At 34.2% G+C, this 20,440-nt stretch overlaps 2 protein-coding genes across 2 annotated transcripts; one reads left to right on the forward strand and one right to left on the reverse strand.

Annotated features, from left to right (window-relative positions):
• Positions 1–12,483: 12,483 nt before the first annotated feature.
• Positions 12,484–13,912, forward strand: LOC121766566 (acyl-CoA-binding protein-like). Its single transcript, XM_042162835.1, has 4 exons — positions 12,484–12,571; positions 13,216–13,333; positions 13,490–13,552; positions 13,638–13,912. Exons 1-4 carry the CDS (start codon positions 12,560–12,562, stop codon positions 13,712–13,714), a joined length of 270 nt encoding a protein of 89 aa, XP_042018769.1. The 5' UTR covers positions 12,484–12,559; the 3' UTR covers positions 13,715–13,912.
• A 725-nt stretch (positions 13,913–14,637) lies between these two features.
• LOC121766565 lies at positions 14,638–17,791 on the reverse strand. The gene is made up of 4 exons (XM_042162834.1): positions 16,937–17,791; positions 15,486–15,544; positions 15,199–15,391; positions 14,638–15,100 (listed from the first exon to the last, which is right to left on the reverse strand). Exons 1-4 carry the CDS (start codon positions 17,651–17,653, stop codon positions 14,744–14,746), a joined length of 1,326 nt encoding a protein of 441 aa, XP_042018768.1. The 5' UTR covers positions 17,654–17,791; the 3' UTR covers positions 14,638–14,743.
• Positions 17,792–20,440: the final 2,649 nt, after the last annotated feature.

Raw genomic sequence — 20,440 nt, forward strand, 5'->3', positions numbered from 1 at the left:
TTAAAAAAGAAATTAAAGAATTAAGAGATAACTTAAGGATCCAAGATTTACGTATCTCAACAATTGAAAAAGGAAAAAGAAGTTTCTACTTCAAATAGCAACGACAAGGGTTATTTCTTTCAAAACTTGAATTTATTACTTCTCAGAAATGGTTTATAAAAATCATTCTTCTTATTGATAATAATTATAAGAAAGAATTAATTGCTCTTGTTGATAGTGGTGCAGATCTTAATTGTATTCAGGAAGGTTTAATACCTACTAGGGTACTTTGAAAAAAACCTCGCATAATTTATTCTCTGCTAATAATCAAAAAATGGAAATTAGTTATAAACTTCCTAAAGCTTTATATGTAAAAATAAAGTTTGTATTCCTAATAGCTTTCTTTAGTTAAGAATATTTCAAACCAAATTATATTAGGAACTCCTTTCCTTAGGAGAATCTTACCTATCAGAGTTGATAACAAAGGCATAATAGGAAATTTCGGTGATATATCTTTAGAGTTTCCTTTCGTCACAGAACCTATTACCAGAGTCCTGAATAATATTAGAGAAAATATTATTAATAAACAAAACCAAATTAATTTTATAAACAAGAAATTAATTCTATTAATATTGAAGCCCAATTGGAAAATCCGAAGCTTAAAGAAAAAATTAAATTAATAGAAAATAATTTTACTGAACAAATTTGTAATGAACATCCTAATGCTTTTTGGGATAGGAAAAAACATATTGTTAACCTTGATTATGAAGATGATTTTGATGATTCTAGAATCCCTACTAAAGCTAGACCAGGTCAAATGAATAAAGAGTATCTGGATCTTTGTAAAAAAGAAGTCAAAAGTCTTGAAGAAAAGGGTCTCATACAACCCTCTAAATCCCCTTGGTCCTGCACAGCTTTCTATGTTAATAAGCAAGCTGAGCAAGAAAGAGGAGTTCCAAGGTTAGTTATTAACTATAAACCGCTTAATAAGGCCTTGAAATGGTTTAGATATCCGATGCCCAATAAAAAAGATTTATTAGATAGGCTTTTAAACGCTATTATATTTTCAAAATTTGATCTAAAATCTGGATATTGGCAGATTCAGATTAATAAAAGGGATGTTTATAAAACTGCTTTTAATGTTCCTTTGGACAATTCGAGTGGAAGGTGATGCCTTTTGGTTTAAAAAACGCACCTTCAGAATTCCAAAAAATCATGAATGATATATTCAATCCTTACAGTGATTTTATCATTGTTTATATCGATGATATCTTAGTCTTTTCAAAAGACATCCAAACTCATTTTGAGCATCTCAGAATTTTTAAAAATCTTATCTCAAATAATGGCCTGGTTATATCCAAATCTAAGATGAAATTGTTTCAGATTTGTGTTAGATTTTTAGGTCATAATATTGAGAAAGGAAAGATAATTCCTATTAATAGAAGCATCGAGTTTGCGTCTAAATTTCCTGATGAAATAAGGGATAAGACTCAATTACAAAGATTCCTAGGGAGTATTAATTATATTTCTCCTTATTATAAAAATCTTGCTCAAGATACAGCTATTCTTTATGAAAGACTCAAGAAGGATCCTAAGCCCTGGAATAATAGTCATACAGAAGCTATTAAAAAGATAAAAGAAAAGGTTAAAAATATCCCTTGCCTCTTAATTGCTAATCCTGATTGGGAAAAAATTATAGAAACTGATGCCTCAAATATAGGATATGGAGGTATCCTTAACAAATTGATCCAAAAAATAAACAAGAATATCTTGTTAGATTTTACTCAGGAAAATGGAATAGTAGTCAAAAGAACTATGCTACGGTTGTTAAAGAAATCCTGGCTATCCTTAAATGCGTTTTAAAGTTTCAAGACGATTTATTTAATAAGAGTTTTGTAATAAAAACAGATTGCCAGGCAGCAAAATTTTTGTTTGATAAAGATTTTAAGCATGATGTTTCTAAGCAGATGTTTGCTAGGTGGCAAGCTCAACTTGCTCCTTTTGATTTTGAAATTATTTATAAAAAAGGATCGGACAATAATTTACACCCGATTTCCTAACCAGAGAATTTATTACTAATGGTTAATCCTTACAGGAATCACTATAAACAGGAGATTAGGAATCTCCAAAATATGATTTTTAATTATAAGATTAGAATGGAAGAGCTTGACAGAGAAAGGTATTATATTAGAAGATGGAGACCTTGGGATTCCCTTAGACCTATCTTGGAAGAAGCTCTTAATCTTAAAAGACTGATAAGAAATTGTGAAGATAAAATTAATATGATTATTCTCATTGGTTTAACCTAAAAACGTTTCATTTTGTAGTTATGCTCCCCAGAGGAAGAGGCCATAGGAGCCAATTCCCTTCCTTTTATAAAGGAAGAGGAGGAAGAATCCCCATCATTCAGCATGGTAATAAGAAACTCTTCAAAGAGAATATCACAGGTATCGACCAACTGGAAGATAATCCAGAATTATTTCAGAAAGTTCAGGAATATCTGAACTCGAAAAAGGATAATGAGGGAACCTCATCATCTTGGGCTAATAAAGTTCAAGGTTCAACATCTTATGCTGAGGCAATTGCTTCATCAGAAGACAGGGAAAAGTATATTCCTTCTCCCTTCAAAGATATCATTGTCTTCCTTGAGACTCATGACCTTAGATGGGAAAAGGAGCCTTGGAAGCTTATGCAGCGTTATATGGATACAGCATCATATGCTGCTCCTTCTTATAAAAGAAGAATCTTTTATGAAGAATTCCTGACAAGCATGGGAGCATGTGAGATCAGGCATTTCAAAACTTTTAGGGAAGCTAAAGTTTATAATTTTAGCAGAATTATTATTAAGCAAATAATAACAGCTGAAGATTGGGGTTTTGGAACCCTAAGAGAAAGAGAATGTCAAGTTAAGAATAATAATGGTGGCAGAGAAGTTATAAACTTCAATTATTGGGATATTAAGGAAGCTTATTATAAAACCTTCTTTTATCAAAATCCTTATCATAAACATTCGTGGTGGATTAAAATCTGCCCAAAAGTTTATGAACAAGGACTGCCAACATGGGTATATGACTGGTGGCAAACCTTTGGAACTTCTGAGAAAATACTTCCAGAAGAGTTTAAGTCCTTATTTTTTAAATGGAAACAAGTTTCTCCTGCATTAATAGAAGCAGAGAATCAAAATAGATTTTTTCATAATATGGAGACTCTTCATTTCTATGCAGAATTTGGTATCCCATGGATCTGGAAATGGGAACCAGAAATTGGTTTTGATCATAATAATGTTCCGTGCCTTAAAAGGAAGTTCTTCACTAGGTTTTGGCCTACAATGATGGAGAAGGACAAGTCAGGAGATATTCAAGGTCTCCAGACTCTTCAATTAATAAAAGAGAAAGTTTCTTTTTATAAAGAACAAAAGAGAGTTAATAAATCTCTGAAAAAAGACATTTCTCCTTTTGAAGAATTCTTGAGAAAGAATATTTCAAAAATGAATGAGAAGGAACTTATAGCAAATTATATGGCTAGTATTGGAAAAGACATTGATCATATGGATGAAGATGAAAACGAAGAAGAAAACGAAGAAGGAGACACAGATATTAATTCTCCAGAATTCTCTCCGAATAATAATGAGCACAAAAACTTTAGGGATGCTCAGGATCCATTCGAGGAAGAAGAAGGCCTCTCAACAGAAGATAATTTTGCGAACTTCATCAAAATGATAGAAAAGACGCCAGATAAGGCAAATGAGAGCCAACAAAGTGGAAAGATGAAAGAATAAAGGGTGCATTCGCTTTCGCCAGCATTCACCTTCGTCAGCCCTTACGTCAGCTGAAAAATTATAAATTTCAAATCCGGATTTGAAATCCGACTTTGTTGTCTTTAAATAAGGTCTTGTGATAGGAAAAGATCAGAATCTCATGTGTTGAGATAAGAACCCTCTCTCTCTCTCTCTTGTAACCCTCCATCCTTACTCCTATTGTAAATTATCCCTCGGGAAAGGTTTTTCAATATATATTTTGTAAGTTTCCTTTACTACTCTGTTTTATAAGTATTTATTTATGATTGGCTAAGTTTGTAAGTATTGGATAAACTAGGAGATAAGATACTAAGGAATTAATTATGGAAATATAATTTTAATATCGAAAGGAAAATATACCCAGGTTTGATTAATTATTGATTGTTATGGCTATTTCCTTGGGTCTGGATTCGCCCTTTGTTGCCAATGATTAGGCGTTTTCTTGGGCTTGCCTCCATTGACATAGGATGTCTGGCCATACTTAATCAATAAGAAATCAGTAAAATTCCTTTTGGTATATTTCTCCTTCCCTTATTAGGATGATAATTCTATAATTATGGCATCCCCCTCTTACGATCCTCAAGGTTTGTGAAACCTTGAAAGATGGTATCATTATGGCGTTTTCTTGGGCTTGCCTCCATTGACATAGGATGTCTGGCCATACTTAATCAATAAGAAATCAGTAAAATTCCTTTTGGTATATTTCTCCTTCCCTTATTAGGATGATAATTCTATAATTATGGCATCCCCCTCTTACGATCCTCAAGGTTTGTGAAACCTTGAAAGATGGTATCAGAGCCCTGTGATTTCTTGGTATCTTATTAACTAGATTGTCCAATACTTATCTTATCCATGTCTTTTACGGCCGATAATATTATGAAGAACCAAATTGAGGAAGAATATGAGGTTCCTCAAGACATTGAATTATTAAATAAGTGGACTATTCCTAGGATTAATCCTAGAACTGTTTATAGATACGGGTTTTTGATAATATCAAATTAACCCAGGTTGTCCAAACCACAGAGGAAACCATATCTCTAAATAAAGAGGATATGGAAATAAAACTTTTAAATAGTAAGAGTCTTGAAATTTATAAGAAAACTCATAAATTTTTACATATAGGTTTAGTTCAAATTGCCTTTAAACCTTTAACTTTAGAAGGTTTACCAGAAAGTTTTATAGCAGCCCTGAGAGATGCTAGAAATCTTGATTATAATTCTTCATTAATGGGTATTATACAGTCAAGTTTAGCTCATGGTCCTGTATACTTTAATGTTTATCCTAATCTACAACTTTCATTATCAGATATTAATATATATGAGGCTTTAACTTTAAATGTTAAAACTCATGGCTATAATTATACTCCAGGATCTGAGGTTATATGTGTCTGTAGCAGGATATATTATAAACCGCTACATACTTTAAACCCAAGGTGTAGAATTAAGGATAAATCTATAAATGAAACGGTTTTAATAGAAACTAATTTTAAAAAATCTGAGATCACTACTAGAAGATCTATTAAATGGGAAGAAATTGAATTTCCTAAAAACTGGATTATAGAGAACGCTGTCCCACGAGTTCCTCGAACTCAAAACAGGCCTTTAAGTATTACTCAAACACCTGATGGGCAAGTTCAAATTGAATTTGAAAATCACAGAAGATCTAGTGACAGCCTATGCTCTAGATCTGATAAAGAAAATTATTTCTATATAGCCCCTAATTATAAGGTTGAATATCCCGAGTCCTCTAGAGCCTCTACCTCCAGAATAAGAGAGACAGGAGTTAGAGAAGATAAAGTTGAAGGAATTAAAATAAAAGAAGATAATATTGCTAGAGGAATATACACTGTTGATCCTAACGCAACAGTATCAGAATTTAATTTCTCTGATTAAAATGGATAAAAGAAAAATTGATTTTAGTCAAGGATCCCCTGCTAGACTTAAAATACAGGAGGATTATAAAAAACCCATTTGGAAAGATTTTAGAGATTGGTTTGATACCAGCTTCTCTTTTCAAGAAAAGAAAGATTTTGCTGAAAAATTTTATAAAGAACTGGCTGAAATTAATCTAGAAATTTCGTTTGTTCCTTGGTTCATAAATACTTATGTAAAAAATTACATCTCTACTATTGAAAGAAATTATACTCTTTCCCAAACAGGAGAAATTATTAAATCTAGTTTTCCTCCTCCTCATAAATCTTTTCAAATAGAAGAAGACAATGAAATTAGATATTTTAAAGCTTTTCATAAATTGATTGATAACGAATCCTTTATTAATACCATGGGTTATATTAACGAGATTATTAAACAAAGAAATTTTACAAATCTTTATCTTATAAGGCTGGGAGAAAATATTAATTGTATAACAGGTAAGATTGAAAAAATAACTTCTGAATTAAAGAGTATTAAAGAACACTTTTATATTGAAAAAGAAATTAAACAGGTTGTTTGTACTCCTAGTATACAACCTCCTCCTATCATAAAAGATTTTAAAATGAAAGCTAAGGATAACATTGAAGAAGTTATAATTAAACAATTCAATAAGTTTAAGATCAATACTCTCAATAAAGGAATGGAGGAAACTGATAGTGATAGCCAAAATATAGAAGAAATTTATAAACTGGAAAAATTTAAATTTGCTGATAGACCAACCCAAAGGATGTATTATTATAATAGACCAACTCCCCAGGATGTCCTTATTGAAGAACAGGAGTATACTATAAATAATTCTTATAATGGGAAAAATATTTATGAATGGAATATTGATGGTTATAACGATAGACACATTCAAAATATTATCCATAGAATGCTCATGTATAGTACTGTAGCAAAAAAACCTTGGTAATACTGATAGCCAAATTGCAAAAATGATAACAGCAGGCTTTACAGGTCAGTTAAAAGGTTGGTGGGATAATTACCTCACCACAGAAAATAGAAATGTTATTCTTACATCAATAAAAACTGAAGACAATAATGTTATAGAAAATTCTGTTTATACTCTTGTCATAAATATTATGGAACACTTTACAGGAAGATGGTCTGATAATAGTGAGACTATTAGAACTCTACTTCAAAATTTAAGATGCAAAACTCTTACTAATTTTAGATGGTACAAAGATACTTTTTTAAGTAGGGTTATGGAACTCCCAGAGAGTAATAGTGCTCATTGGAAGTCTAAATTCATAGATGGGTTACCTTATCTCTTTGCTGAAAGAGTAAGAACCCAATTAAGACAAGGAAATATTAATATCAATTATGATAATTTTACTTATGGTAAATTAATAGGATTCTGTATCCAAGAAGGATTATCTCTTTGCAATGAGATAAAACTTGATAGACAAATTAAGAAAAATAATCTTAATGAGAAAAAACAATTAGGGCAATTTTGTAACCAATTTGGTGTTGAAAATATCCCTGTTACAAAAGAAAAAACTAAAAATATGATAAAAGAAAAGATTATAATGTCCCCACTAGAAAAACTCATAAAAGAAGGGAAAAAAGAGAAAAAAGGGAAACTTATAGAAGGAAGAAAAATATCCCTGTTATATGTGATTTTTGTAAAAAACCAGGTCACTATGCTAGTAATTGTTGGGTAAAAAATAAGAAAAATATAAGAAGAAAAATTAACAATCTTGAGATAGATAAAGATCTCAAAGATTCTATTATAGAAATTTTAGAACAAAAAGAAGAATTTAGTGATCATAATTCCGATGAGGATATGGCTTGTGAAGAAACAGAAAATAGTTCTGTTTCAGATTCCAGTAATGATTCCTGTAATGATTCTTGTAAATGTGATAATCTTTACGAAATCATAGCCCAGTTTCAGGATGAAGCAGAAAGTAGTAGTATAAATGTTATAACTAATAATGATATAACAGAACTTTTAAAAACAATAAAAGATGAGAAATTAAGACTTGAGATCTTTGATCAATTAAAAAATAAAGGTTTAATTGAGAAAGATAACGATGATTATGAACCTTATACTATGACCTATAATAATTCAGAGCCATATACTATGGCCGAAGTTAAAAGGTTAATGAATCAAAAATACTCTAATAAACCAGTGGTAAAAGATTTAAATTCAGAAATAGATAACCTTAAAAAAGAAATTAAAGAATTAAGAGATAACTTAAGGATCCAAGATTTACGTATCTCAACAATTGAAAAAGGAAAAGAAGTTTCTACTTCAAATAGCAACGACAAAGGGTTATTTCTTTCAAAACTTGAATTTATTACTTCTCAGAAATGGTTTATAAAAATCATTCTTCTTATTGATAATAATTATAAGAAAGAATTAATTGCTCTTGTTGATAGTGGTGCAGATCTTAATTGTATTCAGGAAGGTTTAATACCTACTAGGTACTTTGAAAAAACCTCGCATAATTTATTCTCTGCTAATAATCAAAAAATGGAAATTAGTTATAAACTTCCTAAAGCTTTTATATGTAAAAATAAAGTTTGTATTCCTAATAGCTTTCTTTTAGTTAAGAATATTTCAAACCAAATTATATTAGGAACTCCTTTCCTTAGGAGAATCTTACCTATCAGAGTTGATAACAAAGGCATAATAGGAAATTTCGGTGATATATCTTTAGAGTTTCCTTTCGTCACAGAACCTATTACCAGAGTCCTGAATAATATTAGAGAAAATATTATTAATAAACAAAACCAAATTAATTTTATAAAACAAGAAATTAATTCTATTAATATTGAAGCCCAATTGGAAAATCCGAAGCTTAAAGAAAAAATTAAATTAATAGAAAATAATTTTACTGAACAAATTTGTAATGAACATCCTAATGCTTTTTGGGATAGGAAAAAACATATTGTTAACCTTGATTATGAAGATGATTTTGATGATTCTAGAATCCCTACTAAAGCTAGACCAGGTCAAATGAATAAAGAGTATCTGGATCTTTGTAAAAAAGAAGTCAAAAGTCTTGAAGAAAAGGGTCTCATACAACCCTCTAAATCCCCTTGGTCCTGCACAGCTTTCTATGTTAATAAGCAAGCTGAGCAAGAAAGAGGAGTTCCAAGGTTAGTTATTAACTATAAACCGCTTAATAAGGCCTTGAAATGGTTTAGATATCCGATGCCCAATAAAAAAGATTTATTAGATAGGCTTTTAAACGCTATTATATTTTCAAAATTTGATCTAAAATCTGGATATTGGCAGATTCAGATTAATAAAAGGGATGTTTATAAAACTGCTTTTAATGTTCCTTTTGGACAATTCGAGTGGAAGGTGATGCCTTTTGGTTTAAAAAACGCACCTTCAGAATTCCAAAAAATCATGAATGATATATTCAATCCTTACAGTGATTTTATCATTGTTTATATCGATGATATCTTAGTCTTTTCAAAAGACATCCAAACTCATTTTGAGCATCTCAGAATTTTTAAAAATCTTATCTCAAATAATGGCCTGGTTATATCCAAATCTAAGATGAAATTGTTTCAGATTTGTGTTAGATTTTTAGGTCATAATATTGAGAAAGGAAAGATAATTCCTATTAATAGAAGCATCGAGTTTGCGTCTAAATTTCCTGATGAAATAAGGGATAAGACTCAATTACAAAGATTCCTAGGGAGTATTAATTATATTTCTCCTTATTATAAAAATCTTGCTCAAGATACAGCTATTCTTTATGAAAGACTCAAGAAGGATCCTAAGCCCTGGAATAATAGTCATACAGAAGCTATTAAAAAGATAAAAGAAAAGGTTAAAAATATCCCTTGCCTCTTAATTGCTAATCCTGATTGGGAAAAAATTATAGAAACTGATGCCTCAAATATAGGATATGGAGGTATCCTTAAACAAATTGATCCAAAAAATAAACAAGAATATCTTGTTAGATTTTACTCAGGAAAATGGAATAGTAGTCAAAAGAACTATGCTACGGTTGTTAAAGAAATCCTGGCTATCCTTAAATGCGTTTTAAAGTTTCAAGACGATTTATTTAATAAGAGTTTTGTAATAAAAACAGATTGCCAGGCAGCAAAATTTTTGTTTGATAAAGATTTTAAGCATGATGTTTCTAAGCAGATGTTTGCTAGGTGGCAAGCTCAACTTGCTCCTTTTGATTTTGAAATTATTTATAAAAAAGGATCGGACAATAATTTACCCGATTTCCTAACCAGAGAATTTATTACTAATGGTTAATCCTTACAGGAATCACTATAAACAGGAGATTAGGAATCTCCAAAATATGATTTTTAATTATAAGATTAGAATGGAAGAGCTTGACAGAGAAAGGTATTATATTAGAAGATGGAGACCTTGGGATTCCCTTAGACCTATCTTGGAAGAAGCTCTTAATCTTAAAAGACTGATAAGAAATTGTGAAGATAAAATTAATATGATTATTCTCATTGGTTTAACCTAAAAACGTTTCATTTTGTAGTTATGCTCCCCAGAGGAAGAGGCCATAGGAGCCAATTCCCTTCCTTTTATAAAGGAAGAGGAGGAAGAATCCCCATCATTCAGCATGGTAATAAGAAACTCTTCAAAGAGAATATCACAGGTATCGACCAACTGGAAGATAATCCAGAATTATTTCAGAAAGTTCAGGAATATCTGAACTCGAAAAAGGATAATGAGGGAACCTCATCATCTTGGGCTAATAAAGTTCAAGGTTCAACATCTTATGCTGAGGCAATTGCTTCATCAGAAGACAGGGAAAAGTATATTCCTTCTCCCTTCAAAGATATCATTGTCTTCCTTGAGACTCATGACCTTAGATGGGAAAAGGAGCCTTGGAAGCTTATGCAGCGTTATATGGATACAGCATCATATGCTGCTCCTTCTTATAAAAGAAGAATCTTTTATGAAGAATTCCTGACAAGCATGGGAGCATGTGAGATCAGGCATTTCAAAACTTTTAGGGAAGCTAAAGTTTATAATTTTAGCAGAATTATTATTAAGCAAATAATAACAGCTGAAGATTGGGGTTTTGGAACCCTAAGAGAAAGAGAATGTCAAGTTAAGAATAATAATGGTGGCAGAGAAGTTATAAACTTCAATTATTGGGATATTAAGGAAGCTTATTATAAAACCTTCTTTTATCAAAATCCTTATCATAAACATTCGTGGTGGATTAAAATCTGCCCAAAAGTTTATGAACAAGGACTGCCAACATGGGTATATGACTGGTGGCAAACCTTTGGAACTTCTGAGAAAATACTTCCAGAAGAGTTTAAGTCCTTATTTTTTAAATGGAAACAAGTTTCTCCTGCATTAATAGAAGCAGAGAATCAAAATAGATTTTTTCATAATATGGAGACTCTTCATTTCTATGCAGAATTTGGTATCCCATGGATCTGGAAATGGGAACCAGAAATTGGTTTTGATCATAATAATGTTCCGTGCCTTAAAAGGAAGTTCTTCACTAGGTTTTGGCCTACAATGATGGAGAAGGACAAGTCAGGAGATATTCAAGGTCTCCAGACTCTTCAATTAATAAAAGAGAAAGTTTCTTTTTATAAAGAACAAAAGAGAGTTAATAAATCTCTGAAAAAAGACATTTCTCCTTTTGAAGAATTCTTGAGAAAGAATATTTCAAAAATGAATGAGAAGGAACTTATAGCAAATTATATGGCTAGTATTGGAAAAGACATTGATCATATGGATGAAGATGAAAACGAAGAAGAAAACGAAGAAGGAGACACAGATATTAATTCTCCAGAATTCTCTCCGAATAATAATGAGCACAAAAACTTTAGGGATGCTCAGGATCCATTCGAGGAAGAAGAAGGCTTCTCAACAGAAGATAATTTTGCGAACTTCATCAAAATGATAGAAAAGACGCCAGATAAGGCAAATGAGAGCCAACAAAGTGGAAAGATGAAAGAATAAAGGGTGCATTCGCTTTCGCCAGCATTCACCTTCGTCAGCCCTTACGTCAGCTGAAAAATTATAAATTTCAAATCCGGATTTGAAATCCGACTTTGTTGTCTTTAAATAAGGTCTTGTGATAGGAAAAGATCAGAATCTCATGTGTTGAGATAAGAACCCCCTCTCTCTCTCTCTCTTGTAACCCTCCATCCTTACTCCTATTGTAAATTATCCCTCGGGAAAGGTTTTTCAATATATATTTTGTAAGTTTCCTTTACTACTCTGTTTTATAAGTATTTATTTATGATTGGCTAAGTTTGTAAGTATTGGATAAACTAGGAGATAAGATACTAAGGAATTAATTATGGAAATATAATTTTAATATCGAAAGGAAAATATACCCAGGTTTGATTAATTATTGATTGTTATGGCTATTTCCTTGGGTCTGGATTCGCCCTTTGTTGCCAATGATTAGGCGTTTTCTTGGGCTTGCCTCCATTGACATAGGATGTCTGGCCATACTTAATCAATAAGAAATCAGTAAAATTCCTTTTGGTATATTTCTCCTTCCCTTATTAGGATGATAATTCTATAATTATGGCATCCCCCTCTTACGATCCTCAAGGTTTGTGAAACCTTGAAAGATATGTTGACAAAGGGATTATAAATAAATCAGTGAGTAATCTGCGTCTAAACACATCGAATAACTTGATTTATTCGAGGAATTATACTTTAATAATTAATGGGTAAAAAATGATAGCGGTGCAACTACCCCATCCCTACATAATCATCAACGAATATGCTCTCACCACGTGGCATCTATCTACTGGTCCCACAAACTGTTGGTATCGGATTCTCCGTCTCTTACTCCTATATAAACTCTCATTTCTCTACGTCTTTCCGCATTAAAATTTCAGATCCGTAACTCAGCTCGATTCTCTGTAACGAAACATGGGTTTGAAGGTACGCTACGCTTCATTCAAAAAACCACTCCATTTCCTTGTTTCTGCAATTTGTTGTTTATCATCTCGCGCGCGTTCGTGTTCACTGGTTTTCCAATTGATTTGCTTCCTTTCCCCCCTTTTTATTGAAGTTGTGATCTAGAGTGCTATATATGTATCTGTGAATTGTTTTGAAACATTTTTGGATTTGGCTAAGATCTGGATGAATTGCTGCTTGCGCAACTGAAATTAGATTTATTTGATCACTTGAATCGTTTATTTGGGGTTTCGGTTTCAAATTCAACCTTGCTTGATTTGTTCATCACAAACGTGTAGTTGAGTTTAATCGGAGAAGAATGCAGATTATGCTTTAATGAACATTGTTATAGACTAAAAGTTGAATTAGCATCTCAATTGATTGCTTCGGTTCGATTACTGCTGAATTTATTGGTGCAGAGCTCTGTTTGCTTAGTAGTATTTCAATTCATTGGTTCGTTTAGTTCTGAGTTCATTAGCGCAGAGTTCAATTTTCTTAGGTTTTCAATTCATTGCTGCGGTAATGCTGAGTTTATCTGCGCAGAGTTCAACTTGCTTAAGATTTAAATTTGTTGCTTCAGTTAGTGTTAATTTCAACTTGCTTACAGTTGAGGTGAAAATTTGTTGTAGGAAGAATTTGAAGAGCATGCTGAGAAAGCTAAGACCTTGCCCGAGAGAACTTCGAACGAAAATAAACTCATTCTGTATGGACTCTACAAGCAAGCCACAGTTGGAAATGTCAACACGAGTTAGTTTCATTTTTAACATTTCATTTATTTTTATTTATCATGTTGGTTTTCCCTTGTATGATTCTACATGAATCGAGATGGCTGCAGAGTTGGAATCATGCAGTCAGTGCATATTGCGTCGTTATAGATTAGACTAACTTTGTTGTATAACGCAGGTCGTCCTGGTATGTTTAACATGAGGGACAGGGCGAAGTGGGATGCATGGAAGGCTGTTGAAGGTACATTTGATTCTCACTCGCAGCTTAGAAATCTGTTTTGATTGATTAAACAATAGCTTAACTGATGAGATAATCGTGTCGGCAGGCAAATCTGCAGAGCAAGCCATGAATGACTACATCACCAAGGTGAAGCAGTTGCTGGAAGAAGCTGGATCGAGCTGATTGCAAGGTGTTGTCGTCTACGAATTACTCGTGATGTATGTCTAAAATAAGTTTTTGAAGTAAGTTATCAACTGCCTTGCTATACTGGGGTTATTATGCTTGAATTAAATGGAGTTCAGTTATTCAGACAGAGCTGTATCATTGTTACTCTGAAAATTCTATTATCATATTTATTCAGACAGTGTTGTGATTGAGATATGGTCATTATTCTTGATATTAGCTTGTAACATAGCACTGTTCTATCTTTGTTTACCAATCGTAAAAACTACTGCAATTGGGAAAGGAATGAATGAGAATGCTCTGCTTCTCAATTGAAAAGGTTTGAAAATCATTTAATTGATAATGGTAATAAATTCATACTGACTGAAATTTTAATTAAGTGAAATTCATGATTGAAGTCCATATTGGTTTTCACTTTCCATACTCATTGCTTATTCTTTATTATGTAGAGTCGTAGACATGTAACGTTCCTATTGTATTAATTCATCATAGTTAAAAAGTACTTAAATCAGAGCTTGGTTTATTCCTTTTTGTCCTTTTAACTTCAAACCGATGGAAAAAATAATTAATCGATTTCTTTGCGACTTTTATTATATATTCATTTATCTTAAAATGAAGAATTAACTTCAGACCATGATGTCTAAATTTTGTCATATATCCTCTTCAGATCAGATGCCAGATTGATGACAGGATTCTGTTTTCTTTTAAAAAAGGAAAAATTTCCCATTTTTGTAAGAAAAAATGTAATGTTATAAAAAAACTGGCAGCCTGTTATAGTAGGATATATTCGTAAATCTGTTTGTGAAGTTTGAATCTTGAACCCCATCTGAACTGGTGATATTAATCAATTTATAGTTCAAAACTACAAAAAAATCCATACCCGTCTGCGGTCGGGTGGCTCGCTAATCTAAAACGACGTCGTAAAGCAAGAAAAGTTAAAGACTAACACAAGGGAAACTGCACATTTTCTTGATCACTAGTGCTGCTACAAACTCAAATCAAACTAGATTAGTGCCATTGTTTATTTACTTACTGATGAACAAAAGGGTACCTAGAGGCGTAGTACTCTTGTGCACGAGAGGCGCCATCTCTAGACATCAGTCCTTCGAGATCTCCTATGATTCTTGCTAGCCATATCTCAAGATTCCTTTGGATCTCTTTGAAATTGTTTCTGATGGAGTCCAGGGCTCGCCTAGTGGCTACGTTAGCTGCCCCTTCGACCTCCCCTCCGTGGTAGCTCTTTCCTCTCTCAGTTTGTAGTGCTGTGAGTTTCTGGCTGGCTTCAGAGGCTCGTTGCTGCAGACGAAACGCCTCTAGCAAGAACTCGGTTTGCCTTTGGATGCGAAACTCTGAGCTCAGAGTGGCTTCACATGGATCACTAGCTTGCTTTTGGATTAAAAGGGATATCATTTCAGAAACCAAGTTTTATTCCTAAAACTCACTCAAATTTTCAAAAAAGTTTGTAGAGAAGTCGGAATGATTACCATTCTCCTGCAAAGATCATCGATTTTTCCTGCTAATGCTTGGTACCTCTTGGCCTGCTTTCGCATAGGTGATGGTGCCTTCGAAAAATCTGCCCTACAAACTCGCTCTAAATTCAGTAGTTCTTGCTCAAGCAGCTTTAATTTAGACGAGACTCCGCTAGAATCACCGTCTACCTTCCAAGGGGACTCCCTTCTGCACAAGAGATAGTTGTGGCTGTGGCATTAGATGCACATATTTTGGTTTTGGGCTCTTTGAGAAGTATCAGAAAGATGGTGTCGATATTTACCTAGAAACGAAGTGCTTCACGTGGTAAACTGACTCGGCTGATTCGTACTGCGGCATATCCTGCACAGACGCCATCAAGAATCAGCATCCCGTAAGAACCAAGAAATACAAACGCAGGTTTTCATATCCCATTTCATCAGCAAACATTTGGAGTGCATCTATGAAATAACAGACGAAGAATGAAATTGTTCATCCATGAAGAATTCAGCATGATATTACATGCTAAACTGTTCTAGTAAAGAGGCTAAATTATACACGGTTTAGAAACCACTCTTTGCCACCTAATGAGTTAACTGACAAATATCACAAACAAATTTAGACTAAAAAACTCCACATTGCATCATAAAACGAGCAAACAAAGCTGCGAGCATGAACGTGAAGACGTGAAGTGAAGAAACATCGATAAACAAACAGGTTAAAGAAACAAAGCTGCGAGCATGAAGTGAACGTGAAGTCAAGCAAACATCAAACTTGCTGTCATATTTTGTTCCTTTGAAGACAAATCAGTGGCTTCAAATCTTGAACTGTAGTTGGTCAATATATGCAAATTATCGATTACAGTCAGCGTCTCGATCTAAAAAATGTGGTCCAGGCTTCACAAGGGAAGACAATGAAAGGTTTAAGTTCATCAGCATCCAAAGGAAAAAACAACTTTTGTGAACTATAGTTTCCCTAGATTGAAGAAGTTTTGGTGAGGACAGACTACAAGACAAACAGGACAGAGACTAACAAATTATAATGATTAAACTCTCTGTCTAAGATAATAACACAAAAAAATTTGAATATGAATTCACCCGCTAATAATGGTGTCCCGCTTGAATTATGTAACATTAAAATATTAGTTTTGTTTATTATAAAACAATTAAGTGTGTGTGCATATTTAGCACAGCCCCTGCAGGGGATCTTGGCCCTTCAGATGACTGGGATAAAATACGAAAACATCATTATCAAACAAATGGGGTCTAGCAGTCATTATAAATAAAACAATATTAGCATGTGTTGGTAAATCTTGGTTTAAAATAAGTTTTTACTTTAATTAACCTTAATCTTTTGCAGACTTCATATACTTATTTTCCCCCTCTGCTTGCATGATTAGCTCATAACTCTCGATTTGAATAACAACACATTGAGAAGTTTTCCAGTTAGAAGCTCAAGATTTTCAATGCAAATAAAATAAAATTATCAAACTTCTACTCCTAAAATCTTACTTGCTGTCCTTTTACATCACACACACACAAAACTTCCTTCACATTCAAAGAATTTGAGGGCAATAAAATAATTAAATCTCTCAGTTCTGAAATTATTAGTTTCTGAACACAAATCATGCTGCCCTTTTTCAACAAACACACAAAGCTTCCTTCAAGAAACATTCTTTCACATTAGCAATCCAAAATTCAAAGAACAAGCCAACAACAAATAGACACAATTCTGATATTGAAAAAACACTCTCACCTGCCATTGGCTAGCTTTATCAGACCAAAATTTGGAGGCAGCAGAATTCAAGAAATCTGAGGTAAACCCACCATGACTCTGCCCATACACAGACCTCATCTCATCCACCCCATCACCATTGAAGCAGTCCTCCTCCACCCCCTCCGAAACCCCAGCTTTGGCAGCAGCATAGCTCAAACCCATATCACCATAGCACTCCCCACCGCTCTCACAATTACTCCTGCTCATGAAGCTCAGCATCTCCTCTCTCTCACTAACCTCTCTCTTCAAATCCTCAATGCTCGCCTTGAACTCAGTCTCCACGCCTTCAAAGTCCTCAACTTTACTCTTCAAGAAGGCGATTTCCTCGCTGCACTCGTCGATCTGCTGCAGCAACCTCTTCTCCTCCTGCTGCCAGGCGTGTCTGTGGCTGGCGAAAATCTCGACAACTCTGGCGTTTGCCTTGGAATCCTCTTTCCTGCGCGTGTGGAACTGCTTGAGCTGCTCCTCCGCTTGCATTAGCTTAAAGGAGAGAGCTTTGTTCTGGGTTTGGTATGTGGAGATTAATGGGATTGAGTTCTTGGGCAACAAGCCCAGAAAAATTGTGAAGCTGAGGCCTAAATAGGTGGAGAGGAGCTCGCTGAAATGGTGGTCTTCTTGGTTTTTGGTTTGATAGATTTCTTGTTGTTGTTGTTGTTGTTGTTGTTTTTGTTGGTGGTGGTGTTCTTGGGGAGCCATTGCTCAAAATTTTGTATCTTCTCTTGTCTCTGGTTGAGAAGGTGTCTGAATTTATTGAGGGTAGTTGGTTTTTTTGGCTGGAGGAGGGTTGGAGTGTGTGTACTGTGTATGTGATAAAATGTGTCCTTTTTGCCTTTTCCTGAAATATACAGTTTTTTGGGGGAGAGAACTTTTAGATTTATATGGAGGTATGTTGATTGAGTAAAAATAAATTGATGATGGATGGAGGAGTACAAATGATGTTCAGAACGTGAGATGTAAACCAAATTTTCAAAACAAACAAATTCCAATGCAGTAGCTTCTAGAAGTAGTATTTGTCACTTATATTTGTAATTTTCACATAATAAACCAATTCCATGAGGTAAGAGTAATTAATCAAAGATGGTCCTCTAAAATGGAGTACTACTAGACTACTAGTAGATCGATCATAAGCAATCATAGTACTTATTAGTATTTCTTACGGTATTCGTTTACGTTATTCACAAGCCTCACATTACTTTTTATCTAATAAAACTAGCAATTTACAGCCCAGCATTTATTGTTCATGGGTCTCAAATATTTATTTTTATAGTACATTTTTAGTCAAACTATTTATTATGTATTATAATTAAACTATAATTGTGATTAAAATAAAGTACAATATTCTAAAAAAATTCTATCTAATTCAAAAATAATAATAATAATAAATATTTTTAAACGAATATTCATCCATTAAAAATGATTACAAAAAAAGAGACAAAATTGCCAAAATTTGATACTCCACAATTCGTGCCTAGTACTCCTACTAGTAGAGGTCTCCAAACCGAACCGAACCGAACCGAACGAATCGGCCCGGAACCGTCACCGGCGGTTCGAACCGGGACCGGAACCGTCACCGGAGGTTCGAACCGGGACCGGAACCGCCGGTTCGGCGGTTCCCGACACCTTTTCAGGCCTACTTCCTAGCCTTTTCAGAAACCGCTCCCGCGGCCGCCGGTTTGGTCAGAAACCGTTGACGGAAACCGCCGGTTTCGGCCGAAAAACCGGCGGTTCCGGCGGCAAACCGGCGGTTCCAACGGTATTTTTAAAATTTTGAATTTTGAAATCGACGAAAAACCGCCGGTTTCCACCGAAAACCGGCGGTTCCGGCGGTTCGGACGTTTTTTCAAAAATTAATTTTTTTTAATCACAATTTTCCCCTATAAATACCCCTCATCCTCTTCATTTCTACTCACCCCATTCTTGTGTTAATAAGAATTTCTCTCTCAATCTCAATTTCTCTATTCTCCATCCTCATTCTCTCAAGTTGTTTACGTTATTTGCGCTCATACTTTACTCTCACGTTGTTCACGTTATCATCTTCACACAATCACACTACTCTCTATTCTCCACTTTCAATTTCCATAAATATTTATATCATGTCTTCATCTCGTCGTGGTGGTGATCGGGGCAAGGGAATTGCCCAAGATCAAAGTCAAAGTGATACTCGTCGTCGACGTGCCCCTTCTAGAGCACACGTTGCGGAGGAGGTGGGAAGGCTAGCTGCTCTTCGAGCTCAAGTAAGTTATAATATGTTTTAATTTTTGTTAATTCATTTTTATTAAATTCATAATTTCATTTTTCAACATCTATGTGTCTATGTGTTTTATTTTTGTGTTAATATTTTTACTTAGTTGTATAATTTTCGTAGGAGGAAGAAGATCGAAATGCGGCCTTGTTACTTGCCCTCGCCGACGACGACCAACAAGGGGGGCATTCACATTCGGCTTCGCGTTTCGAGTACGATGTGAATCTATCGTCGGACGAAGGCGATGATGGATCGCATCAATTCCCCCCTTCTAGCACCGGCCAAGTTGGCGACAATGATGAGGAGGAGGTCGATCCTCCTCCTTCCGTAGGACGACAAAAGAAAAAGATGCCTCCCAAGTTGAAATCCGAGATTTTCACCAAACATTTCAAGAAGGTCCCGATGGTAATTTCAAATCCTAATGATCCGACCACTACCGTGGAGACAAGTGAGTTCAAAGCATATTGCAACTATTGCGATAAAGTCTATCCATTTGTTATCGGTGGGGGGATATGGTACTCTCCATCGCCATTTGAAGTCAAAACACCCCGTGGAATATGGGCATACTAAGTCCCAAAGCCAAATAAACTTCGCCGCCGGCTCATCGTCTTAAACAGGTACGCCTCTATTTAAATATGATCCGAAAAATGTTACCGATGCTATGGTAAGATGGGCGGCAATGAAACATTTGCCGTTCAATTTTTTTAATGATAAAAAATATGAAGTTACTATGCAAACCGCTTTTAATGTTGCTACAAAGAGAATTCACCCCTCTACTGCTCAAAGATCTAACAACCGTCAGTTTTTTGACAAAAAACGAGAGGTTGGAAAATTCCTCTCCACCTTGGGGCACAAAGTTAATATTTGCTCCGATGTGTGGACTGATTCTTTCCAACGAAATTCTTACATGGGAATTTCATGTCATTTTATAGACAATAGTTGGTCTTTAAATAAACTTTTAATTGGTTTTAGACAATTTCCTTCCCCACACACCGCACAAGCAATTGCATCTTTAATTATTCAAGTTTTGAATGAGTATGAGTTATGCAACAAGATATTTTCGGTTGGTTTTGATAACGCAACCGCTAACACCGCAAGTATAGCCGATTTAATTGCGGCTTGCTCCCCGGTGATAAGTGGTAAGTATTTTCACCAACGATGTATTTGTCATATTTTAAATTTATGTGTACAAGATGCTTTGTCTTTATGGCAAAGACATATTCAACCTATTACTACAGCTG

Source organism: Salvia splendens, chromosome 15 (assembly GCF_004379255.2).
Source record: "Salvia splendens isolate huo1 chromosome 15, SspV2, whole genome shotgun sequence".
NCBI lineage: Eukaryota > Viridiplantae > Streptophyta > Magnoliopsida > Lamiales > Lamiaceae > Salvia > Salvia splendens.